This window comes from Mauremys mutica, chromosome 4, assembly GCF_020497125.1.
Source record: "Mauremys mutica isolate MM-2020 ecotype Southern chromosome 4, ASM2049712v1, whole genome shotgun sequence".
NCBI classification, from domain to species: domain Eukaryota; kingdom Metazoa; phylum Chordata; order Testudines; family Geoemydidae; genus Mauremys; species Mauremys mutica.
The window spans coordinates 102,626,990-102,654,557 of NC_059075.1; the positions used below are offsets into that span (position 1 = coordinate 102,626,990).

Here is a 27,568-nt window from a genome sequence, read left to right on the forward strand (position 1 = left end):
AAGAATCAATGCATAAGTCAGACAGCTTCCATATCTAATATTCTTCCCTCCAGCTATTAGAAGTTTACATTTTTGTCTCTGGAAGGCATGAACATTATTTCATGTCATCAGTCATATTTTGTTGTCTGTTACATACAATTTGACTATACCATGAAATTGGAAAGTAGCTGAAATTGTCTTTTTCATCCTAATGTTTTTAAATGAGAAAAGCAGGTTTTTCTGGAAGCTATTTGTTTACTGCTTTGTACAAAGTTGATTAAAGTATCCATAGCTATTTGAATATTACATTATTTGAAAGAAAGCTTTTTAACACATGGTAATTAGTCCTGTCTCTGTGAGCATGAGTCTACTGTAAATACTCCTCCTTGACTATCCTTTTGTCCCAAGATTCCTTGGAAGAAAGCAACCAAGCGATAATTCAGCATTATTGCTGCTTCACTGCACTAATCGCTTAAAGAGCAGCTAAGACCCTATGCTCACTGCCACAAGGCTCCTACAGCATCCTGGCCTAAGGCAGGCTTTGTGACCCAGCAGCATCCAGATGTCAAGAGGAATATCCAGATCCTAATGCAGCATGCCGTTCCTTTCCAGTATGGTCTAAACATCTGTTTCATCTGCTGCCATACAACCTGCTGAATACACTGAGCCTGCAGTCGGAACTAGGGAATAGAAATAGAGTGGAACTGAAATACTGAAATTGCCCAGCTCCACGTGAGTTTCACTAAAATACCTGCAGGTAACATAAAATGCTTGGTACCCAAAAATCTGAGTTTGACCATTCACGATACCAACTGTAAATCCTAGGAAAAAATCCTAGCCAAATAGTAGAGGGCGGGGGGGGGAACACGATATAGTGAGCAAGCCTTTTGCATACTGTAAATTCCACAGTGGTCACCACTTTTTCTCATAGTGAGCAAATTTCACCATGTTATAACTCCTTAGTTAACTTGCCTTGTTAGTTTTCCCTTCTTTGATGGTGTGAACGGGGGTGAGCCAAAGGCATACACAGTATGTAAATTGTTTGTGAAGGTTATGATTCCTGCTCTGTATTCAAAATACATAAAAGCTAAGGTTAACACATGCTTCTATTAGGTATTTATGATTCCTTGCAGATAATGACTCGAGAGTTTTAAAAATCACTGAGCATCTTTTTATCTAAAAGATAATAATTAAAATAGAAAGATTAACAAAATTGACAAAAGATTGACAAAAGGAGTGAGCATTTTAGGTGATTTGTCTCAACCCTTCTACTAACTCAGGGAGTTGCACAAAATGACTGCACCACAACTAAGGTGGGGCTTAGCCCTGAAGAGGACAGCCCTGCTTTATGGTGGAAGGGAGGGAGAGGAGGTCAGAAACTGCTGTAAAAATGGTGCTTGGTGGTCAGCTTTGCAGCAGTGACTCACCCCCCCCCCCAACCAGGAATGTGAGGTCCAAAGGGCATAAAGGTATGAAACCTGGGGGCGCAAGTCTCTTTGTTCCACATAGCGAGTAAGCCAGCACCCACCCTCCCTCCCCTAGTGGAGGCGAATGGCAGGATGGGTTAGGACCTGCTGTGGGCATTACGCTAGTCACTTCTTTTAAAGGGGGGTTTTAAAGGAATTTTTCATGCACCACCTGAATTGGCTTCAGTGGAGTGTGATTTTTTCGACTTCCCCACAGTGGGTGTGAGGGAGGACCTTTTATGATGAGAAGAAAAGGTGGTAGGCTATATGTCGCAACTTATTTTGTAAGGTTGGGCGGATGTCCAGTGAAGGTACTCCATAGGGAAGGCAGCCAGTGACCAGATAAATGGCCTGGTAAAGGACATAAAAGGAGGTACTGGATAAAGGAACAGAACGGGGGAGGGGTTTGGGGACTCCTCTGATTGGTACGGCAAGGAGACAACCCCCCCACTCCACCTCCCCATTCTCATAGCCCACCTTAACCATCTTATGAGGGTGGTGGATGGTAAGGTCCAAGCCATGGGTCAGCTGGGGGATCTGGATGGAAACAAAGGGGGGCTGGTGGAAGGCCCGAAGAATTGATTTGAATAAGCATGGATTTGCCTGCACTGTACACTTTATCTGCCGGGTAGTCCCAGACATCTATATAATAAAGTTGCGGCCCGATTAAAATCTATAACAAATGTCTCCAGTCCTTCTTGCGGTGTACCCAGACAATGGCAATAAAGTCCTTCCTAAGCACAATTACAATGCAGATTCATAGCCAGGTCGCAGCTCTTGTAGACTATTATTTATGTTGCACAGGGATGAACAAGATGAGTTATTTCTGATTTCAGTGACCCTATCAGACAGCACAATATATCACAAAATTTGGGATGCAGCAGTCAATCTCTAAGTCCTGCAAAATCTTACATAGTAGCTCTGGCACTAGTGCGTACAACCATTATACATTTAGTACAGTAATGTCTAAATAAAGCTACAGTTCTCATACTATGGAACCTAGTGCTCTAAAGAGCTTATTCCAGGACTTAGGATTTCCAGAGACTTGTTTTGTTAACCAATTAATCTAAAAAGTTGAAAACTAATTTCTATACTTTCCATGGCTGCTCCATGGATGCCTTTGTTAGATTTTTTGTTTGTTTTTAGTGTCAATTCAACATGAGCAAAATTGTGGACAACTCCAAAGTTGGAGGGATAGCAGAGACATAGAAGAGCAGAATGAAAGTGCTCTGGAGAAATTACAGCAGTGGCAGCTGCAAGCTATGAGGTGGGATTTGTGATATGCAGTAATTCTACATCCAAGGAAAGGAACCATGGATGTACAGTAAGCTGCCAAATTGATGGTAGTTATGAAGCTTTGTATTTAATAATTTAACGGATTTTCATACTTTTGCCTGTAATGCAAAATGTACATAGGATCGAATGGTTCAGGGAATTGTTACTAGTTACTAGTTTGATTCTAGCTCATGTAAGTAATTGGTATCTAAAAATTGGTATCGTCTGATGGCTATACAGTGGCCTATGTGAAATGAATTAGAAGGGACCTGAGAACTGCATTACTTTCCTAACCCAAAAGGTGAAGTTATCAAGTCAGGAGTAAGACACGTGCCTGTTATGGGGAAGTTTGTGTAGCTGCTGCCTGTTTTGTGACTATTTCTAGACCTGCCAACCTGGCACAAAAATCAGGAAGAAAACAAAAAAAGCACAGTAAGAGACAAAAGCAATAGAAAGCTGTACATATAAAAACTGAATAGTACAAATATCTTCTGTATATATACATGTGAGGCTCTGAATCAGGTTTGGGAGAAAGAGGTGGAATACCTAGCTGGCCTCTCAGAAGGAGCAGACAGCACACACAACTATTGCTTACATCAATGTTTCCTACAACTGCGTAGAAAAAAAATTACTCATTTATTTACTAATGATGCTGAGAGGCAAAACTGATATAATTAAATTTCTATAGGCTCCCATGAGAAAACAAGAAGCCACTAGTCCTACAAGTGGATGAGAATCAGGGAAGAGAAAGAGTCCCAGTTAAATTACCTCACTTTTAAGCCCATGTGGTGGTGTCTCCATCTTGTGAGAAGACTCTGAAAGTCACAATTAAGAGGCATGTTTTCAAAGTGCAATTTGAAGGTTTAAGCTATATAACTTATCCACTATCGAAGAGCCACAGAGAGTTCACACTGTAGTTCACAGCCATGGCATTATTTTCACTAGCAAAACTGGAAGATGACAACTAGGGATATAATAAATATATACTGGCTCTACTGATCAGGAGAAGCTTTATCACTCAGCTGGGGCACATCTGGGAAAAAAGTCATTCAGGTGCATCTCTAGCATCCCATTCAATTAACATATCATTAAAAAATGGTTTTGTCCCCTCTCAGCATGCTGTGTTACCTGATAAGTCAATATATTTTCAACATAGATTTAAATGCAAAAAACAGTGAAATGTCTTCCTTGTGAACCATAAAACAGCCCTAGTTAAAAGCTATTTTTAAACTTTTAAAATAATTACATTACGGGCCATTTGCAGATCTCGCATAAAAAATCTCCTACTGTATATTTAGAACTTACATGCACTTTCAAACAAATTATTTGTTTTAAATATTTTAAAAAATTAAGAGCAAAATTGGCCTCTAAAATTACCCCTGCAATTGTGTGTGTATAAATTCCACATTTGCACATCAAAATCAAGTAACTGTAAATCCAGCTATGTGTGTTGTGTTTGAAAATGTATCTTAAACATGCAAATAAAGAATTTACAAAGGCAGACTTTGTGGGGCCTGTTTGAAAATGTGGTCTGAAATGTTCCTCTGTGTGTTCTCTTCAGTATTACTCTGTTATTTTTTACCCAATTTTTTCTTTCTATGAGCATAGGAATTCACACACCAGCTCAGACCACTGGTCCACCTAGTCTAGTAACCTTCCTCTGACAGTGGCCAGTCAGAGGACAATGCAAGAAATCTGGTAGTGGATAATTATGGAATAATCTGTCCACAGAGGAAATTTCATCCTAACTCCAGTTAGTTAGTAGTTGGTTTACTCCCTGAAGTATGTATCCCATTTTTATTCTATCTAATATAACTGAAGATGTTCTCATTATCTACATGTCTAATCTTTTTGTAATCCTCCCAAGCACTGATATCTTGACTCAATGATATCTTGTGGCAATGAGTTACAAAGGCTAATAATACACTGTGAAAAAGTATTCCCTTTATCCATTTTTAATTTGTTGTCTTTCGATTTCACTAATGTCCCCTTTTTCTCATGTTACGGGAAAGCTCAAACGGAAGATCCCAATTTTACCTTTACTACACCATTATTCATATACCTTTCTGACATCTCTATCTAATGTAACAGTCCAACTCTGTTCAGTCTCTCCTCATGCTGCAGTCTCTCTGTGTCATTTTGGTCATCCATCTATAAACGCTTTCTATTTCTTCTATCTCTTTTTTGAGATGGATAAGGCCTGGTCTACACTACGAGTTTAGGTTGAATTTAGTAGCATTACCTCGATTTAACCCTGGACCCATCCACATAATGAAGCCCCTTTTTTTGACTTAAAGGGCTCTTTAAATTGATTTCTTTGCTCCACCTCCAATGAGGGGATTAGCGCTGAAATTTGCCAGGTTGAATTTGGGATAGTGTGGACACAATTCGACGGTATTGGCCTCCGGGAGCTATCCCAGAGTGCTCCATTGTGACCGCTCTGGACAGCGCTCTCAACTCAGATGCACTGGCCAGGTAGACAGGAAAAGGCCCACGAACTTTTGAATTTCATTTCCTGTTTGGCCAGCGTGTTTGCAGAGCTCATGCAGAGCTCATCAGCATGATGTGCCCATTGCCGGGGCACACTGCCTGGCCCGTACTTTGTGAGAAGTCTATGACCATGTCCCTCTCGTCACCGCACTGCTGTCGCCTCCTCACCTGGTTTTGCATGAAACAATTGTCTGCCGTTGCTCTGACGGAGGGAGGGGCAACTGACGACATGGCTTACAGGGAATTAAAGTCAACAAAAGGGGTGGCTTTGCATCAAGGAGAAACACAAACAACTGTCACACAGAATGGCCCCCTCAAGGATTGAACTCAAAACCCTGGGTTTAGCCGGCCGTTGATTTCACAAAACAAATCGGGTCAATTTCTTGTTTTGATCCATCTATCTTTTACATCTTGGGCTGGCAGCAGATGGTGCAGTACGACTGCTAGCCATCATCATCTCCTGGCTGCTCACCAGAAGACGGTGCAGTAGGACTGCTAGCCATTGTCACCTCCTGGGTGCTCGGCAGAAGATGGGAATGACCTGGCTGAGTCATTCCCATGTCTGCCCAGGCGCCCCTGACCAATCTCACCGAGGTCGGCTAAAAGAGCACCCAGGAATACGACGATGATGGCTACCAATCGTTATGCACAGTCTGCTGCCAAAAGGCAATGAGCTGCTGCTGTGTAGCAATGCAGTCCCACGTCTGCCAGCACCCAGGAGATGTATGGTGACAGTGACCTGAGCGGGCTCCATGCTTGCCGTGGTATGGTGTCTGCTCAGGTAACCCAGGAAAAAAGGCGTGAAACGATTGTCTGCCGTTGCTTTCGCGGGGGGGGCCTGATGACATGTACCCAGAACCACCCGCAACACTGTTTTTGTCCCATCAAGCATTGGGATCTCAACCCAGAATCCCAATGTGCAGCGGAGACTGCGGGAACTGTGGGATAGCTACTCACAGCTACCCACAGTGCAACGCTCTGGAAGTCGACGCTAGCCTTGGTACTGTGGACGCAGTCCGCTGACTTAAAGCACTTAGAGCATTTTATGTGGGGACATGCACAATCGACTGTATAAAAACAATTTCTAAAAAAACGACTTCTATAAATTCAACCTAATTTTGTAGTGTACACATACCCTAACTAGAACTGCATACTGTATCACAAATGAAAACATACCATTGATTCACATAGTGGTATTATGATACTTCCAGTATTATTTTTATCCTATTCTTTATACTTTTTAACATCTCGTTTGCTTTTTTGACCACTGCTGCACAGGTAGTAGAGGTTTTCATTATGTAGCCCGACTTTTTCCTGAGTAGTTATAGTTAATTTAGAACTCAGCAAATTGTTCACAATTATTCTTTCCAATGAGCACCACCTTGCATTTTTCAACACTGAATTTCATCTACCATCATATTACCAGTTCAGCTTAGCTTTGTAAGATCCCTCTGAAGTTCTTCAGTTTTCTCTGGCCTTTACTAATCTGAATAATTGTCAGTTACCTGAATATTTTGCCCCCTCACTGTTCACTACCAATTCCAATCATTAATAAAAATTGTAACAAAATTCTAAATACGGTATATTAAGCAAATCAGATCTGAGGCTGGGACCTCAGGAAACCTCAAAATTAAGCTTTTTTCCCTGTTTAAAATTGATCATTTATTTTGATTCTATTTTCTACTCTCTCTCAGCTAGCTATCCTCCTTTATTGCTCCCAGGAAATTCTGCAGTTCTACCAATTCATGGTCAAGGTCCCTACTTCTAATATTCTGAATAATATTGTGTTGTTTTTATGTCTGGCTATTTGTTGTATAAATTCCATGTTAGCCCTCCTAATAGGGAAGTATTTTTTAAACCTTTTATTAAGGCAAAGTTACAATAAAATACTAACATACTATGCTGCAATTACTTATTCGAGACCAGGTTAATATTTAAAGAACCTGGCTAAAGATTCTGGTTTGCTGGCTGGGGACCCCTCCTCTGCTGAGCGTGCCAAAAAAGGGTGACAATTTCTAAATACATGTCCTATTTGTGCTGCTTCTCTTGTCTATGTACTTGGAGGGCAAGCTTTTCTGTTCTAAGGGCTGTCTACATTTTACCATGCCAGAATTTCAGAGCGGGGGGGTTACATTTTTTCCAATAACTTGCAATACAAAGTCTAGCACTTAACAATAAGAAGAAAATTAATGTGTTCTGTTTAAAATGCAGATGCTTTACTGGAACATTAAGTAAGCAGGTCAGGGGATCTCTAGTAAGCTGACATTTTATCATAAAATGAATCTCTTTAATAATTTCCACCCAAAACAGTGTAATTTCTGGACACAACCACCACATGTGCAAGTATGTTCCCCTTTCCCCAATCTGAGAATCTGGCAGAGATGAGGGGAAGCAGCTACGCAAATAAGCAGCTAAGCTGGAGCATCCTAGTGGCAAGTGCCCAGTGCAGGTAATCGTTCAGTAGGGGTCTGGTTCCCTGATAAACCAGAATTGGAAGCAGGTTAGGAGATGGCACCTGCTAAATTAGATGTGGAATGGGGTTGGGGGCTCCTAAGAACTGATAGAGGGAGGATACAATCCCCTCTTTCCCTTAGCCCTCAGATAAGGGAGGGCAGTGGGGGTCTCAGCAATGCTACTGAGACCTAGCCAACAGAGTAGGGGGCTGATGGCAGCCCTCCCCCACGTTGAATGGATTACAAACGAGGGATGGGCTGCACTGGATGAGTTATTATTAGATCGTTCCCAGATGTGTTACTTTATAAAGTTGTGGCCTACATAAACCACATTTCTGATGTCTTGTCGTCCTTTCATCCTGAAGTGTACGGGACAAATCATTTAGCTTCTCTACAATACCTTTATCCTCCTTTAGTGATCCCTTTACTCCCAGGAAGTCCAGCAGCCCTCCCAATTCACTCTCAAGTTTGCTGCTTCTAATAGTCTTAAATAATTTATTTTTATTTGTTTTTATGTCTGCCTATTTGTAGTTCAAATTCATGTTAGCCCTCGTAATTTCCATATTCCATAACACCTGTAAGCACAGTCTATGCTCCATTCTATTTATTTCACTGGGATTGGGGTTTCTGTTTAGCGAAGGATTCCTTTTTGTCTTGAATAACTCTTTGAATGTTGCCACTTAGCTATGCTCATTTTTTCCTTGACTTCCTGCACACTTTTTTGTTTTGAGTTATATGCATACCTTCTGTGAATCCAATATGGAATGCTTATGTAGCCTTCATGCTGAGTCTATGAATGGACAGATGATTCCAATACTTCTTGTGAGACATAAACTCAAGAGTTAGTATAGTTAATATGGTTATCTAATTTTTCAGCCATGCTGATTCTAAAAACATTACTGGCCAAACAAATACACCACATCTTAGACAATCAGAGTGGGAGGAACAAAAATATTCACATCTCATCATCTTAAGGGGCTTTCCCCGGTAACTTATTTTTAGAATATTTTTTGTTTCCTTTTAGCTATGAATTGCCGTTGAGTTTTTGTCTAAACTGGGCTACTTGTAGGGAATGCTTCCTTTGTTTATTCAAAGTCCACCCAAAGAAAACAAATTATGATAACTTTCCAGTCTACGAAACTAAGAAATTTTTTCTCTTTTTCCATTTTTTTAAAATTTCTGCCTCTTCTAGATGTCACCATCCTTATAACTTTTACTTCAGAGGGAAACTGAGTTATTCATATTACTACTACTCTAACAATTAGCCAGCAAGGGGATGGAGATATGGCATTGGAATGTCTGTATATGCACAGTGCCCTACTGTATTTACTATCTCCATAAAGGATTGCTTTGTTGCATTCTTCTCCATATTTACGGATCTATAAGTACATTAAAAATGATAAATGTTCGGATATGTGAACAACCTTGTACTGAAAATCCTTTTCTGCTTGTAACCTATAGTTCACATTAAAAAGTCTGCTGTAAGGCTGTCAGAAAAGTAATGAACTTCCAGAAATACACTTCCCAGCCAATTCCCAAAAGGCATATACCATATACATTTCTAAAAAGCTTGGAGGGATGCAACTGCCAGCTCTGAGTGGGCTTCATAGCTAGCATGCTCCCCAAAGACACATCACAATTAAAATAAAGTTTTTTAAAATGTGCCAGCCCTCTAATGAAATATCACAGCACTGGTCTATAGGGTACTATTGGTCAGTGTAGCAGCAGCTTATTTGCTTCTTCTGACTGACTTTGGAGTGGATACACACTGCTGGCATATGTCTTAATAGCCACTGAAAAATAGCTTTTACAAGTACTTTTGCTTGTGGTCAGAGGAAGCCAGTTGTTAGGCTGCATAAACTTTCTGTTCAGATTGGAAACACTCAATCTTCCATGTTCACATGGGTTTAAATTTTCATTCAACCTATTCACATTAAAAGAAGAGCTGCAGTAAACAGTCTGATATCCAAACTCTGTACATATGCACTTCCTGGTGATGAGTTAATTTAAATATTTGTCATTTAGTCTCTTCATACTGTGCCACATCTCAGTCTCCCCTACTACTCTCTTCTTCATAAAGAGATGAAATCTACACTGCCAAGGTGCAAAGAAATTCAAAGTCACCAAAGATGGAAATTAAAGCTGGAGATCAGAAAGAATGAGAGAAAATATAGGGAGCAGGGTCAAGGGATTAAGTATCCAGCCCAAAAGAACCCCAATCTGTGCCAGGAGAAAGTGAAACAGGAACCCACTGACATCATTTTCATTGATACCCTTTCATTACCATTGATATAATTAAACTTGATAACAGAGATATTACACACACACGCATGCGCGCATTGAGAAAGAAGAAGAGAACGTGTATAAATATTCCTTTAATTTTAATTAAATTCGCCTAATTGTTGCAGCCTTGGCAAGATTTTAATTTTATTTTTGTATTAAAGAGCTTGCTTGCTCTCTCAAAGCTGTATTAAAACCTTCTCTTTCTTTCTTTTTGAGCTTCTTTCACCCCACAATTTCTATGAAATAGAACACAACAAAAATATTTAAATTACTATTTCCACAAACCTGAATTTGCACATGCCATTCCCTTAATTTAGGCCACTACTCACAGTATCATAATAAGAAGCATTCTGTTAAAATATGCCCACCCAGAGCTCGGTAGTCTTTAAGTGCTAGATAAAATCATTCTATGAGGCTAATGAAGACAGAAACTCTGCCTGTAACAATATTAAGTTTGTTTTCTCTAGTGATTCGAAGAGGTGAGCAATCTGTCAGTAATACATTGAGTGAAATTACTTGTCTTGTAGGAATTCCTGCTGACAGTCACTCACTCACCGTGCTGACCCAAACACCTACCTGCTGACAAACAAATTACAGTGTCTACCTTTGAAAAGGTAACTAGCTGATTTTAATTTTGATTGGTCTCACTGAATCTCTTTCGTGTTTACCCAATTCCCATTCTTCGTTGGGTTAAAAAAGAAAGGAAAATCCAATGGCTTTTGCATTTGAAAAAATTATTATTGCCTATATCCGAGAATGTTATGTCAGATAAAACTGTTAAAGTATGTCTAACCAACATTAAGAGTGGCAGCCCTGCCAGTGACTGACTGGGTGAGTGAACACATTACCGAGACAGCATTGTAGGAATTAATTTTCTTCAATAAAGTGATTTTTAAGGCTCATATATTTCACAATCTAAACATATGTCACTGTTTCATAAACAAAATAAATGGATTAAAATAATACATTACCAATATGCTGACACATGGAGATATTTTAATTAGAAATATTTACGCTGTGTGATATTTAACTGCTATATTTGCTGAAGAGGAGCATGCATCATTTAATAAGAAGACATAAGGCAGGTATATCACTTTACATGATGTGGTAACAGAGTGGGACCAAATCACCTTCAGTCAATGCTAAGACTATCTGACCACATTAGCCTCAATAAAAAATTGCTTTAAGGTTACAACATATAGAGGAAACTCCATACAGAGGCAGTCCACTAAAACAACTTTTTCATTGAAATAATAAGTCACTAAGACTCCAGTTCAAGAGAATAATATTTCTTCATAAACAGTCACATTTAATGTCTTAGTTATTTAAAGGCCATATTTACATGACTGTTGCATTACATTGGCCTCTTTCCTGCACATTCTTCTTGACTTACTTTAAGGACCAGCACTAAAATAGCTGAGGAAAGCAAATGTCAACTGTGTTCTGAAATTTATATGTGTGAGAGAATTGGTATAAGTAGAAATGTAATATATTGTTTACTGTACTGAGTGCCCTCTGTTCTCTAGAGGTCAAAAGCACTGTAACCTCAGAGTTACAGTTTCTGATTGTTCCCAGGGTTAAATACATTATCAAAATTAATGGTTCAAACCCCTCAACCTTCAGATATATGAGTATTCATGCCTCCATCTGCTGAACTGTTCAACTAAAAATAGCATTCTTTGGCCTTCACTCTACTAATATTGTGCCCCTGAGGCACACTGTGCAATGCTTCAGCAGTGCATTGGATCTGCACCCAGCGGTGTAACAAAAGGTCATTTACTTTGTCTGCAATTAGGAAGAAAGATAAAGGAAGAATAGAAATGGACATGTGTATTTGGTAACAATTTTAAAACTCTTTCTCTTTACTTGATTATAATACTTCAGGCTTCCAGAACACAGCTGCAACCATAGTTAAGACTTGCCAAGGCTCATTAATGTTATAAGTGATAAACTTTGAAGGACAAATTACACAACTAGATCAGGAGAAAAAGTTATGAACCATAGGTTTTATGGAACTCACTTTGTTTAGGAATAACTCCAGCTAACATAATTGTAGTGCTTCATTACTATCAACAGTTTATCAGAAATTGTTGACAGAGTTGCGACATTTCCTTCTTTACCATATAAACTGCTTTTTAGAAATACCCAAAAATGAAAGCAGATTTTTAAACAATAAAGAACATGCTGTAACATTTTTCCTCTTTTGGGGGGACTCTGCACAAGATTTAATGCAGTCAGGTCTGCTGGGACAGCTGAGTTGTGTGCCAACTAAGCTGATACGAGATTTCCTAGTAATAGGACTGCCAGGACTGCTGTGAAAGCTTGGGAAAAGCTGCCTGATGAGCAAACTCACTCTTTTAAATCAGGTTCACCATGAACATGAGCCTCCAGGAGATTTGATTAGAATGAGTGCAAACTTTTAAAAAGTAGGAGGAAAAAATCAAGGCGACAAGAAAGAAGAGAGATTACAGAGAAGGATATAAAAAGGAGCAGTGAGGGGGAAATGATTTGCAAGTTTCATCGCTCTCACCAATTAGAGCAACAGGCATGTGTTGTACAGATACATCAGCAATGGTACGCAACCACTATGCATACCTACCACATGTCTATATGGTACTGTATTTGCAAACTACCCAGCAGAAGGCAGATTTGGGTGGATTCACTCACATATGCTTGAAGCTGAAAGGGTGAACAGAAACACCGTGAAATGGTGCCACACAGATTGCCATGAACACATCAGTCCAGCGCTCTACTTGCCATACTGACTCCCCAATGAATACACTCCAGTCCCGGGTCTCAGTCATGATATTCAAAACCGATCATAACTACATCTACACCTGAGTTGTAAAGAGTTTTTTATTTTTGATTTTATTTTACAATGAGATAGCTAAGGGCAAGGTGTAGCTTTACTTCAGTGTAGCTGTTCAAGGTGAACTTTTTTTGCTAGTGTACACCAGGATCCTGGGATTGGTCCTAGTTACCTAAGAGATCTCTGATGCCCCTGAAGGTTGGTCACCTGTAGTGGTGTGTAGAGTTCAGACCTGCATGCCCAGCTAGCACAGGTATAAATAATGGTGTAGATGGTGAGACACTGGGCTTGTCTTCATTACAGTTTTTTAACAGGATAAGCCACAAATGTCTGTAATCTGGAACAAGTATATGAGGAGGGTCGGCACTAGCCTTTACAAATATTTTAATAACCTTGAATTAATTGGCAATCAATGAATCCACTGTTACAACACAGACCTTCTGTGTGAAGTAGCTGCTATTATTATGTGATGTGGCTGGAGAGTTCAAAAGTTCACACTTATAGCAATGAAGTGTTCAGAATGCTGGTCAGAACAGAGAGCTACCTGCTGTATCTAAGAGCAGACTCTAGTTTATGAATGTAAAATTAAAAATAAGCACTTGTTTCACACAAACTCTCTTGCACTAAACACAGAATCACAGAAATGTAGGACTGCAAGGGACCTTCTAGTCCATCCCCCTGTGCTGAGGAAGGACCATGTATATACCTGGACCAAGGACCATGTATATACCTGGACCAACCCTGACAGCTGTTCTTAAAACACTCCAATGATGGGGATTCCACAACCTCCCTTGGTAACCTAGTCCAGTACTTAACTAGCCTTATACACCTCTACCCCGATATAACGCCACCCGATATAACACAAATTTGGATATAACGCGGTAAAGCAGTGCTCCAGGGGGGCGGGGCTGCGCACTCTGGCAGAACAAAGCAAGTTCGATATAATGTGGTAAGATTTTTTGGCTCCCGAGGACAGCGTTATATTGAGGTAGAGGTGTAGTTAAAAAGTTTTACCTAATATCTAACCTAAATCTCCCTCGCAGCAGATTAAGGTGGTTACTTCTCATCCTTCCTTCAGTAGACATGGAGAACAATTGATCACTGTGCTGTTTATATGAATCCTTAAAATGTTTGAAGACTATCATCAGTTGACCCTTCAGTATTCTTTTCTCAAGACTAAACATACCCAGTTTTTTTAACCTTTCCTCATAGCTCAGGTTTTCTAAACTTTTTATCATTTTTGTTGCTTTCCCCTGAACTCTCTCCAACTTGTCCACATCTCTTTTAAAGTGTGGCACCCAAAACTGGACAGAATATTCCAGCTGAGGCCTCACCAGTGCCAAGCAGAGCAGGACAATTAAATCCTGTGTCTTACATAATGACACTCCTGTTAATACAACCCAGAATTATATCATTTTACTCAGCTGCATTACATTATTGACTCATATTGAATCTGTGATCCACTATATCCCCCAATCCTTTTCTGCAATACTACTGCCTAGCCAGTTATTCTACAATAAAGACAAGGACTGCATTAGGAAGGAAAAATCAAATGCCTTTATTGAATGTCACCTTGTTGATTTCAGACCAATTCTCCAATTTATTAAGGGCCTTTTGAATTCTAATCCTGTCCTCCAAAGTGCTAGCAACCCCTCTCAGCTTGGCGTCATCTGCTAATTTTATAAACATACTCTCCATTTTCAAAGTCATTTGTGAAAATATTGAATAGTACCAAGCCAGGACTCTGTGTGACATTACTAGATACATCCTCCCAGTCTGACAGTGAACCGTTGATAACAACTCTTTGAAGTCAGTTTCTCAAACAGCTGTACACCCACTTTATAGTGGTTTCATCTACACCACATTTCCCAAGTTTGTGTATGAGAATGTCATGTGGAACTGTGCCAAAAACTGTCTTACGATCAAGATAAATCATGTCTACCACTTCCTCCCTATCCATTTGGGTTGGTTTGGCATTTGTTCTTGACAAATCCATATTGGCTATCATTTATCAAACTATCATACTCTTAGGTGATTGTTTAATAAATTGTTTCAGTATCTTTCCAGGTATCCAAGTTAGGCTGACTTGTCTATAATTCCCTGGCTTCTCTTTGTTCCTGTTTTTAAAGGAAGTTCTACGTTTGGCTATCTCCAGTCCTCTTGGACCTCACTATACTCTACAGGCCCAGGTGTTGTTGATGTATAGCAGGAAATACCAGTCAAATGTCACCTGCAGATTTCTATTGGCCAGGGGAATACCTTTTTAGGGAGAGCTTTCAACCTGCTTAAGGCTAGTCACAGATGGGAAGACAACAAGGTCTGAAGATCTAGCTCCCCCTTCCCCCCCCTTTTTTCAATTAAAGAAATGGTACAACAGAAGAAGGTTAAGTAAAATGGCTATTTGTCTATTGATCTTGCAATACCTTGCTATTCTACCGTATCCTTATTCTACAAATAAATCCAAGTCTAACATTAGCAAAACTGAGTTTTTACAGGTTTACTTGCAAATAGTTATGTACATCTGCCATCCTTTCCTCTCATGTTGCTCGCTTTCTGCATATTTTAACTCTGATAGCCTTTGACTGCTACTCCGTTATTTATGACATTATTGTAGCTTTTCTTGTTAAATTAAACATCGATCACCATGAAAAACTGGCTAATAATTTGGTGTGCAAATCATTTTCACATAACATTTAGTTCCATATATGGTGAAAACAAATAAACGACCTAGCCAGGGACCAAACCCAGAACCCACTGCCCCTGCCATCTGAGCAGCTTAATGCATGGAAAGGTTGAGATTACATAAATACAGAAACCGAGAGTTGGCAATTTATGAAACAGTTGTCACCATACTGTTTGAGAGAAAAAGCAACTGAAAGAAAAAGTAAAAAGAAACAACAAAGCATATTTTTCTGATATACACAATGCCCCAGCTATAGCTCATGTAGTGCACTTAGAGGGAGAGAGTCAAAGGAAAATAAAGTTGGAAACGATCTCTGAACATATCTCCTGACAACTGGTCATATAATTAAAAAAAAATTATTCAGTCAGTTGACATAAAACACACAGTACAAAGTCATAATGTTGTCTTTCTTTCACAGCATGCTGTTATATTTTCAGTATGGTAAGTATATAAGGTGTTAATCCTCCTGGGCTATGCTTAAAAAATTATTTAACATTCAGACTATTATTTAGCATACAGCTGGTTAGTGGTTAGCAGTTTTCCTCTAAAGTGTTGGCTTCTGTCCCACATTTTTTTGTTCTGGCACATACCTGGAGCTGTAAAGGGCTGAGTCCAGAAGCAGCAGCAGCTGCCATTGTTGATGGAATGAACTGCACAGGGTAGTTATCACCTGTCGAGGAGAACAATGCATACAGGTTTAGACAATGAGCAGAGAATAGCAGCAGGCAAGTGCAAACATGGACCTAGCATTGCCTGTGCTCCACAACAGTGCTCTAAGCTCAGCAACACTCCTCTAAGCTCAAACATCTGCAAAAACAAAAGGTTTAGCTGGGCACAGACTTGCAGTGCTACCTTGGAACTTTTTGTTACCAGATAGCTGGTAGGCAAACTGGCAAAACATAAATGTGATGCTCATGATTTTTATTAAAGGAGTAAATGTGCAATTTAAGCATGTACACTCTATTACAAATCATAAAACATAACAGTGCTTAGGATAAAGGTAAATAACTTTCAAAAATACGGATTGAAAGATATAATAGGGTCTAGATCTTGGAGCTGGGGCCCAATCCTGAGACATGCTGAGGACCCTCTTAAGATAATGGGAGATGCAGTTGTTCAGAACCTCTAGGGATCAGACCTTATGATTTTTGTGTCCTGTTCCCTGCTCTGTCATTGACTCATTGCGTGACAAGTTCTGGAACTTCTCTGGGCCTTAAGTTTTCTCATCTCTAAAATGAGGATGGCAATACTTCCTCATCTCAAAGGGCTGCCATGAGGATTAACCGATATTGGAAAAGTGCTTTGAGATGCCCATATGAAAGGTATTTTAATCATAGCAGATTTTTATTGAAAAGATTATATGAAAACTTCACAGCATGTGAACAGCGCAAAAACTTAATTTCTACATAACATTTTAGATCTCAACACAGGGAGGTGCTGATTACCCTCAGTTTCTGAGAGCTTAAGGAACTCAGCATCCTTAGATAATTGTGCATTTCAATTATGATTAATATGCTGAAAAATAAGATACGTTGTCTATCTGAAATGAACACTGCAGCTTTGCTTATCATAATATTCTATAGGCACTCCCACTTCCAAGCCACTGCAATGATCCCTGTCATATAGTAACATCAACATGCTTAGTCAATGTAAAGGATGAAGAAAGGCTGGCAAAGAAAATAGTTTAGCAGCGGAACTGTGGAACCTGTAATATAAAAATTAATACAGTGATGGATAAATTACACTATAACCATGATTTAATAGAGTATCATTTTGGCTCTGGCTCCTTATTTAAAGTCAGTGTTATGTACTATCTCTAGGCTATATTTTAATAGGCTGCTCCTCTGAACATTTTTTATATTTATAATAGATTGTTTTCAACTTTTTTTTACATTGAAAGTAGAATGTAATAATGAAGACACAATGCAAAGGGATCCAGAATAATTCCAAGGGCTGTTTTTTTCCCAAATATACATTAATACCTGAAGCTGTAACAAAGTCATTGGATTCGTTGGAATTGTTTACCACCTGAAGTGCTACTATACTCAGCCAGCTCAGTGTAAATGTTAAGTTGCTTTCACTTTTTAACAAATTGTGAGTTTCTAATCCACAAGGTCTCTTTGCATCATATCCATAATACCTCATCAGACCATTGAGCACAGTATGTGCTTGTACACAGTCCAGTAACAATTGGCTTCTGATTGCATATGGAGCTCTGCTACAATGCATTCACTAACACTATATTGTGCTGGTATCCTATGGAGTAATGTTCAAAATATCTGATCTTATTTTTCCCCCTTCCATGAGGTTGATTTTAGTTTGCAGTGTTTTTTTTTAAACAACAACTAAATTATTTTCTGATAGTACAAGACTGTCTCTTTATGTTTAAATAATTCTGCTTATCTCCTAGATATCTAAACTAAATTATCTGAATAAAGAATATCCTAATCTAAGTTAAATAATGTTTCTTTGGTAAATATCTTACCAGATTTAAAAAAAATCACAAAGATGTTGAATTAATGATGCTTTAAATGGGGGGGGGGATAACCATTCAAGCTATCAGCATGGACTGCCTTGCAGAACATTTTGGAGGCATTCTTTCTTTAAATATCATGAATTATTCATTCCCGTTCCACACAGTAATCTCTCTCCCCCTCCCTCCACTTTTTAAGTTCAATACCAGTTGCTTTATTTGTACTAAAACATTTTCCATGTCAAACATATTTTTTAAAAAATCAAACTCTAAAAGAATTCCCTGCGGCACTCCTTTTTCACAGCTGTCATGCTTCTATGGTTTGAAATAGCTAGAATATATATATATATATGGCTTCACTGTTGATTTATTAGTTTCTCTACCACACCCTGGCTCACCTGCTGCTACAAACAGTTTTTCCCTTTTCTTAATGAAAAAAATATGAATTCATATTTATGGTATTTTTTTTTAAAGTGCTATCTCTTTTTTGGGGTCAAATTTGAGCATTTTAAAGTAATCCGTGCATGGTTAAATCCTGGTATATTGTAATATCATTATTCTGAGAACAAAACTTAATACCTCCAGAGCTAGTGAATGCTTTGCTGACACCCAGTAGTAAAAGCAGAACAAAGGTACTTCCCCTCCCCCACGCCTCAAGGAAAGCGAGCACTCAGGGCATGGACTGGTTTTAATTTTTAATTAAAGAAGATACATATTTTCCCCCTCTAATTTTCTCCATGCAAGAATGGATCAAGAAGCTTCTCGGTAGCTGTCTTGGCAAGAAATCAGTCAACATGTTGTAGCAATTTTTTTCAAATTTGTTTCTGGAGTTGGAATGTGTGCGTGAGGACCCATTCTTTTTAAATTTGTAGAAAGGAAGACACAACATGTTGAAACAGGTCTGCTTGAGGTACCGGTGTGTACTGGCCTTTGATAACGAGGGAGTGAGAAGAATGCCTGAAGAAGAAAATCTGAACCACCCTTCTCATTTTACAAACTGCTCTCTTCAATCTTCCTGCTTTGTTGATTGTCTATTTATGTTTGGCTGCTATTGTTTATATATAAATTGGTGTTTATGAGTCATACAAAACTTTACAAGACTTTTGTTTCACTTGTAAGATTGGGCAACATTTCTAACTGAATAAAGGCAGCAAACAGTTGTACCACATTGTTCTGCGTCTAGAACAACTAAATATCTCTTACATAGTCTGTCTTGGATTCAGCAATTAAGGTCATTTGATCTTAATCACAAGAGGAGAGGACTTGCTTTTCAGATCAAGGTTTTGTGGCCTATGAGGCAGGAAACCCAGAATGGACAAGTCTTTTAGATTAATCTTCTCCTCAGTTTTGCCACTTCTCTTTGTTTTTAACACATTTTGAAAGACATATGGCTCCACTCCATCTTGCAAGGTATGCCGGATATTTACTCATTTTGGTAAATTTACTTGAAATTCTACAGACATCTAAGATGGGGTTGGAAACTGATATTTGTGCATTTTCCAATGGTAATAAAGAGTCTGAGGAGAGTTTGCAGCTACCTCTACTTCATTCCATCACAGTGTTGCATCAAGGTTACAAAGCTGATGCCTGGTCCTGCAATCTTTGCATAAGATGGGAGTTTTGTTTATGTATGGACATTAGGATTAGTCAAACTGTTAATAAAGACAATAGGCTATGGAGATATTATGGAGAGTCTAATCCATACAATGACAATAGTTGTGCTACTGTGTGGGACAGATATCACCAAGGCAGTGTCATATTGCAATCTTGACCCCTCAGTAAATGCAGTTGCAGTGACAAGCATTTGCCTGTGGTAAAAAAGTGGAACTCACAGGTGAAACTGTTCATCTGACTACTACTGGTACTACAGTTAAGTTAGGTTTTAGACTGAGCAACATATGTACTGGTATAGTGATTCCTGAGGCTACTGATTCATGGTTCCAACCAGGAGAAGCCAATAGGAACTGTTTGAAGAATTTTAGTGGAGTCTTACGGAATTTCCTCTAGGAACAAGACTCTCATAGGTTTGTTTTAAGCACCTCTGTCACTCAGAGATGTCCAGCCATTTCACTAAGTAGAAGTGTGCAATGATTGGATACCAACAATAAGAGCAGCTCATTAAGAATACACACACTGTATTAACATTTCAAACTACTGTTAACATTTTATGAAAGGCCTCCAACAACTGGAAACAGAAACAAAGGGTATCAATCAAAGATGTCAAGATGCCAGTCATTTAGATTAGCTGGGCATGTAATTTGAGGAAGTTATTACGGGTTTTCAACAAACATTAAAAGTTGTGAGAACTGTCTGAAGTTCAGTCTACTAACTATTGGTTTGAATCTCCCTTCACTTTCATCAGCTTTACATCAATGTATTTCAACTGATTTCCAGAGTTATTCTTGAGTTACTCCAGTGTAACAGAGGAGAATCAGCCCAAAGATGTTTTTGCTACTCACAGTGACCAGAAATAATAATTCCTATTTTTACATTTCTCTGTATGGCAAACATAATGAACAGCAAAGTACTCTCGTTAGGCAGATAGAAGTCATTTCTCAATATTTCTAATCAAAATTTGTATAAACTTTATGCATGAGGTATGAGTAATTGCTTTGAAATACACGATAGCACATTAGTCAAACAAATACAAGATCAGGTTTCACAATCTACATCCCTTGATTTAGATAAACCCTAAACTACCCAAAGTTCCTAACTTTACTAGTCTCTCTCACTGCAGTATATCTGAAAAAGAGCTGTTGCAACACACGTTTGTCAGAAGTCTCTCTCTAGCAGAAATTATCCCTGGCCTTCTAAGCTACATAGATTGCGAAATATGGTAACGCAGACAGCTAATGTATACCCAAAGCAGGTCAGCTCCCACTCAGACATGAACAGAAAGAAGGAGCATAGCTGCTTACAGAATGGCCTGACTCCTGTTTACAGTGAATCCATATCCTTGGTCTTTCCTTATCCTCCTTTCCCACTCTCTCACAAGGGTCACGAAACCTGCAGGAGGTAATACCTTGACTCAGTGCAAGGGGAAGAACTCTCCTACACAGTGTCCAAATCAATGGATAGGAAATAACTCATGCCTCAGGATAGGGCATTGCAAGGGTCTCAGTGACCATGTTCAATGATGCTCCAACCTGATAACATTCCTATAAGCCTGAATACATGTAGCAGTCAAGCTAAATCGAATCTCTTATTCTGTGCTGGATGAAGGGGGAGTATTGGATGGCTGTAGAAGTCCAGCACCTACATTGCTGATCAATTCCAAGCAGCAAGTACAGTGCTTACCATTAAAAGGTCAGCATTTGCCCATCTGCTGATAGCACAGTTCTTCCGCTGTAATTAGAATGCAAAATAACCAGTGCAAAATAACTGTGTAGAGTCTCTTGGCAAATATTGGCTTTCTAACAGCTGCCACTCTAAGTATCCCACTGGAATATGGTGCACCCTCCATAACCATGTACTCTAGGAGGCTCATCAAGCACCTGGAGGTCAGTTGTCACAACAATTTCAGTTGCACAGCACCCCCAAGTTTTAATTAATCCTGTATACAGTATAAATACTGAAAGAAATATGTATGAAAAATTAATTAGGTGATCTATGCAGCTCTGATTTCTCAATTAGCACTTACCATGCTGGAAAATTACCTTATACCACTTAGAGATACATAAAGGAGCATGGGACTTCATTTTTTCCCCTATGTATTTATTACTTGTGATGAGTGTTTGCTAACATTGGCCCGGTTCATCTCTTGGAGCTCCAGTGTTTGGAGAGAAGGGCCATACACCCTTCCACCGTGACTCCTGGCTACATGCAGAAGGGAATTCTTTTCCTAGCAGATTTTGGTAGGAACTGTAGCCTGTACAATTTGCAGGGTCTCCCCCAAACCTATCGAAACACAAGGCTTCACAAGGGGAACACCACAGAGCTTTGCTCTCTCCATTGGGTTTTTCCATGAAAGGGCATGATCTGGCCCAGTCTTTTATAAGAATAGCTTTTTTTTTTTTTTTTGGTTAGGATAGTACAGAATTTTGAGCCAAATTCACAAAAGACCTCACCCTTCCTTAAGCAACTAAACAAAGTAGCCAGATTTTCAAAAGTACTCCGCACTCAGTAGCTCCTGTTATTACAAGTGGAAGCAGCTGGGAGCTGAAAACTTTTGAAAATCTGTCCCTCTGTGCTTCCCAAATGAAAAGGAGAGCTAGCACTGTAAACATATTGCCTTGCCTAAATGAAAAAAGGTGGAAATTAAAAAGTAAGTGAACAAGCAACTGAGAAGAAAAAAATTTAATGTTTAAAGGGTTGTCTGTTTCTTTTCTTAATCTTCCTTTTGTCTGTTACAGCTTTCCCCCTATTCCATTTTGTTTCTTACAGCTGTCCCCTTACTCCATTTTGTTTTTGTTCTCCTCTGTGGCCGCCCCTCCCTGAGTGTTAAGTTGTTTACCAGGGCCACTGCCCTTCTCAAAGGGAGGGCCCCTTAAGTCGTTTACCAAGAGCCATTGCCCTTCTCAAAGGGAGGGCCCCTTAAGTTGTTTACCAAGAGCCATTGCCCTTCTCAAAGGGATGGCCACTTGTGCTGCGTGCTAAGTGGGACCACTGCCCTGTTCAAAGGGTTGGTCCTGTTATCACCTTGTTAAACCTGGGCTTTGTGTAGGGTAGGCAATGTCCAGAGCTGCAAGACCTGAAAAGGCCAAATAGCTGAGCATATGAGTCATACCTGTGGCTCAGAAACTTGCCCAGGCATGTCTGTGCTCACCTGAAGTCTCCTCTCCTCCCCTCTAACAAGGGGAACCAATCAAAGTTACTGGCGGGAAGCTGCCTGAGTTTGCCTTTATAACCAGACATTTTCTGATCAGACCTCGGAGAGGTTCCTGCATTGCCACCTGGTCTGATCAGCTAGGGGTCTTTGGGGGGCCCTCTCCCCACTCTCGTTTGTTTTTGAGCGTACCCCCATTTTTAAACTCCCCTCCCACGAACAACGAATTTTGCCTGGAGATCTCCTCTCTGCGTCCTCTGATGCTGCTGCTGTTCCTGTCTCTGTGCTTGCTGCTGTCCTGGGGATTGGTAAGAACTCCCTCTTGCAAACTCCCCATGTCCTAGCTGCTGGCCTTGTTTCCCCAGCAGACAGACGCAAGTTAACTCCATGGTCTGTGTTCTGTAACTGATTTGTTTCTTGCTCTGCAGCACCTTTGCTGCTAAGAAATAAGCCTGTGCCACTGCTGAGCTGTGACTTCCTGGGCTGCAGGCTTGCAGTCATCCCACTGCTGCAGTCACCACCACCCCCGCTTTGGGGCTGTATCCTGGGCACACACCACTCTGCCCTCTGAAACTACCCCTAGCATAAGGTGCACCCATTAGGTTAGGTTTAGCCTTTAGTCTAGATAAGTTTTAATTTCATTTTGCATAGCTGTGGTTAAGTTAGGTTTACAGAATTGTTTGTATTGTGCTCTGTAAGTTAAGTTTAAGAAGTTGTTGCATTGTGTTCTGTTGCTTGCTAATTTGTGTAGTCTTGGTTAAGTTAGATCATAGATAAGATTTTGCTGTGTTCTGTATAATTGTGATTAAGTCTGTCTTCCCACTGTCAGCCCCCCACCCCTCCCCGGGGCTTCCCCAGTCACTTACAGCCTGTTGTTCTCTGTGTCTCCCTGACTTGTTAAATCTCCCCCCGCAGTGCCTGTGCCTTTGCTCTCTGCTCCACCACATGCTTCTCTTCCCCCATCCCAATCTAGCATAAAACCCCATTGGTTACCCTTTTTTTCTCTGATACACCTCACATTCTACATTTACACCACTGTGACACATTTTTACCTAAAATTGTTTGCTATTTAACATATTTTATCCATAACTGTTAGTTGGTTATATGCTGCTGTGACACACCCTTTAGACAGAAATTGTTAGCTACCTGTTACATTTATACTTCAGTGTTAATTGGTTACCAACTGTATTGTACCCCACTGTATTGTACCCCACTATTGAAACCCCCTATACTATTTGCTAAAAGAAACCCCTCCCCAATTGTCTACCTTAACAAACCCCATACCCCTCACTATTGAATTTTCCCTGTTTTTGCATTTTCTTAATAAAGTTTATTTTGCACCCCACCAGTGCAGTAGTTGTCCCCCAAGATCCCCTACCTGCTGGCAGGGACACCTTTAAAAATATAAGTGAGTTTGGTGCTCAAATTAGACTTATAGTCCTGGAGATGAAAGTTTTCTATTTACTCATGGAAGATGTAAAGTACAAATAGCAGCAGTGCAAATTCCCACAAAGTCCCTCAGTGCTGACCTAGAGGAACAACCTCTAAGATAGTGAAGAAAGATATAGTGTAGTTTTGTCTCCATTTTCATTATTTCCTAAACCTCTCTACTGAGATTGCCAAAAAAAGCCTGGGGGAAGGGGGAACGCTAATCAATAGCAATTGTGATTTTTTTTTAATGATGAGAGCTGTCCAACAGAAACTCAACTAACACAGCCAGCTACTTTAGCAATATGTGCTACAGAACTTCATAAATACATTAAAATATAAACATGTTCATTTCACACAAGCCACTGAACAGTGTCAGATCATAGTGACTTCTGGTTTCTACCAAGCTGAGCTGGATTCAAACCAGTAACCTAGTAGTGAATAGTTTCATGTCCCATTAGCAATGTCCTGAAACACCCAGGCCTCCACTTTAGTCAGTTACTTGAATATTTTAATATTTGTAATACACATTTTTTCTTCATTCACAAGAATAATAAAGTGGCCTGAAGCCATATCACCTCCTGTTGTGAGTTGAGAGGACAAAAGGAAAGCAGCGATGCCTTGGGGGAGTTCTAAAGAAACCTATATGCTGCAGAAAAAGGTATTGGTGACAAATAGGTGGCACTCTTCTTTTTGAGTCAGTACTGAACCAATTCACTTACGTAGCCTGAAAAGACACTAGTGGAGGTGTCGTCTTTGAGATGAGAAGTAAAGCGCAGGTCCTGATCATTAATGGCCATTAAATCCCCAATTCAGGAAAGCCTCTCTAATCAGGAAAAATAAAATCAATCAGATTAAAGCACGTGCTTTGGTGCTTTTCTGTGTCCTGGACAAATTCAAAGTTTGGTGATTATATTCTGCCTCTCTATGCACACATCAGACTTCAGCTGGAAAAGATAATCTTCATTTTCTGTCCCAAACTGTTGTGAAATGTTGCTGAGTGCAGTTAGACAGTTACATGCCAGCGATGACTGAATTTCAGAGGTGGATGAACTCTTCTCCCTGCATAGGTTGTGCATCAATTTGCTAAGTTTGTAAAGTGCTTTGGGGTTTTTCAGACTGAAAAAAGTGAACTATAGAAGAAAGATAATTATCAGAAAGAGACTTTTTGTTTCCAAAGAGAAATGATCCTCCTTCATCCAGAATAAAGACACAAAATGAAATGGGACAAATGGAAATGCTTGCTGAAATCCAATTTGGCACCATTTCATATAACATTTAAGTAAATTTGCTTGAAGAGATTTTAGGCTCAATCTTACTTTTATTTAATAGGTTGTTCACATCTTATATTTCATGAAGCTTTTACTTTGGACTTGATCCTGCTCCTGCTGAAGTCAACTGCAAAAATCCCATTGACTTTAGTCGGAGCTGGATCAATCCTTTACTTTGAAATTTCACATTTAAAATCCAAAGAAAGTGTTATACTCAGATTTTGTGGTTAATATTCATCAGGTTAATATGTTAAAGAGAGCTTTGCAGGGAATATTATTAATGAGCAAAATAAGGTTGCTGCTTCTGGGCTGAGGTCACTTACAAAGAATGTACAAATGAAAATAAGGTTGACTTTTATTTACTTAACTATCTTCTTACATTGAATTCCTTTGGCAACATGTCTTTAAACATTTAAAACCCTGTTTACAAGAAGGCTCTGAAAGTAGCTTCAAACCATTATTTCCCTAATTGAATTCCCCAGGAGTCCAGTAAACTCAGAGGAATAAAGAAAGAAATCATAACATTTGCTAAATCATCTCAAAACATATTTCACTGCAAAGGTTATGTGACCTGTTACAAGTCTGAATGATAATTGAGATTGAACTACTGAAACCTTTATTATTCAGATTGAAATCAAACAGAGAGTTGCCCATTAGAAGCATACTAATTAAATTATACCTGCCTTTTGCTTTTATTGCTAATTAAGGGTAAGCATTTTTGCATAAAAGACATGTATGTGTACATGCTGCAATAAAAGAAGTATTAAGAATCAGGGTGTGCCAAATGCAAATTAGTAGGCAAGTGGGTCAATAAATTCAGAGCAGTTGATTTTGTGGGCTACAGAAGTGAAATTAATATGGGGCTCAGTTACCAATCTTCCAATTATCCCCTATAAACTCGGAAGATATTTTCAGCTAGACTTACAAAACTTCACATTATTTTCAAGCAGACAGTCCTTTTGTGTAACATCATCTGTATCAGACAGATCACAAGAGAAGTCTCAGGAAATATCTGAACATGTTAAATAGCTTCATATCCCTGTCAACTTACCTGGCTTATAAGTTATTCCTGGGGGGAAGAGGAATCCCTGCTGGGCTGCAGCAGCCGCTGCCAATGTCCGCTGGTCGTGTGGAAAAATTGGGATCATGAGCGGAGGCATGTGACCCTGAACCTGCTAAACAAAAGAGAGCCTCTGATCAGAAAAAGCACAAATTTATCTTGACAGGTATTTCTCCAGCACTGATAGTGTTCTTATGTTCACACAGCCCCACAGAACCTTCTCCTTAATGTAATCCTCACCAATTTCACATTATCACATCAAAGCCCCCCTTAACATTGTTTTCCCTCAGTGTCAAAGGTGTAACAGTCTCCGTGAACTGCACTTTATCCCGCTTCTTGCTGATTTTTTTAAATTATTCCTTGTGTTTACATTTCATTGCACAAAAAGAAATCAACATTTTCATATACTATAGATTCATACTGAGAAAAGAAAAAAGTGGCTTACATTTGTATTAGTCTATCACATTTTTATTTCTCTTTGGGAGCTTAGATATCACAGTGACAAACACTTTAAAGGCAGCCTAATATCTAAAGAGCTATTTTAATCTTCATATTTTAACATATTTAGGGGAGATAATTTTATTTCAGAGATCTTACGCTATTGTATTGCTAGTATATATGCCAACAGTTCAGGTATGTTATTTCAAAACCTCACCACAGTATGTTAGTCGCCTAGACAACACCCCATCTCTTAAGATTTAAAGCTACAACATCTTGGCTCCCAATTAAACTAATATCCTTCACCATATACACCTCGCTGTAACATATAAATTGCTTGTCTGTCTAAGCAGTTTTACAGCTTTATGCACTATCATGTAGCTCAGTAATTATGGAGTTGTATTCAGAGAGCATTTCAGAATAAATCCTACTATATCAAATTTCATTTGACCTTAATAAATGTATCAAAGAGCGCAAACATGCAAAGGCAGAAAATTCTTCACCTTATATCAGCATCTGTATTACACATATAGAAAATGAGAGACGTGACATTAACATGTCTGTTAAATTCACATTTTAATTTTCTGGTTTATTTATGCTAAACATATATCAGAGACACTGGATGGGATCACGTGGAGTTTTTGTCTATCCCCCAAACCCCAATAGTACAGAAGGCTTTGATTACAGCATTTTTC

General features: G+C 39.3%; 1 protein-coding gene across 2 annotated transcripts in view; it reads right to left on the reverse strand.

Annotated features, from left to right (window-relative positions):
* SOX6 (SRY-box transcription factor 6) overlaps window positions 1–27,568 on the reverse strand; it is a 385,937-nt gene that overhangs the window by 89,340 nt on the left and 269,029 nt on the right. For both annotated transcript variants that reach the window (XM_045016229.1, XM_045016227.1), the window contains 2 exons: window positions 26,427–26,550; window positions 16,029–16,108 (listed from right to left, as the gene is read on the reverse strand). In XM_045016229.1, the coding sequence (XP_044872164.1) occupies window positions 16,029–16,108; window positions 26,427–26,550 (204 nt within the window). The remainder of the gene's footprint in view (window positions 1–16,028; window positions 16,109–26,426; window positions 26,551–27,568) is intronic.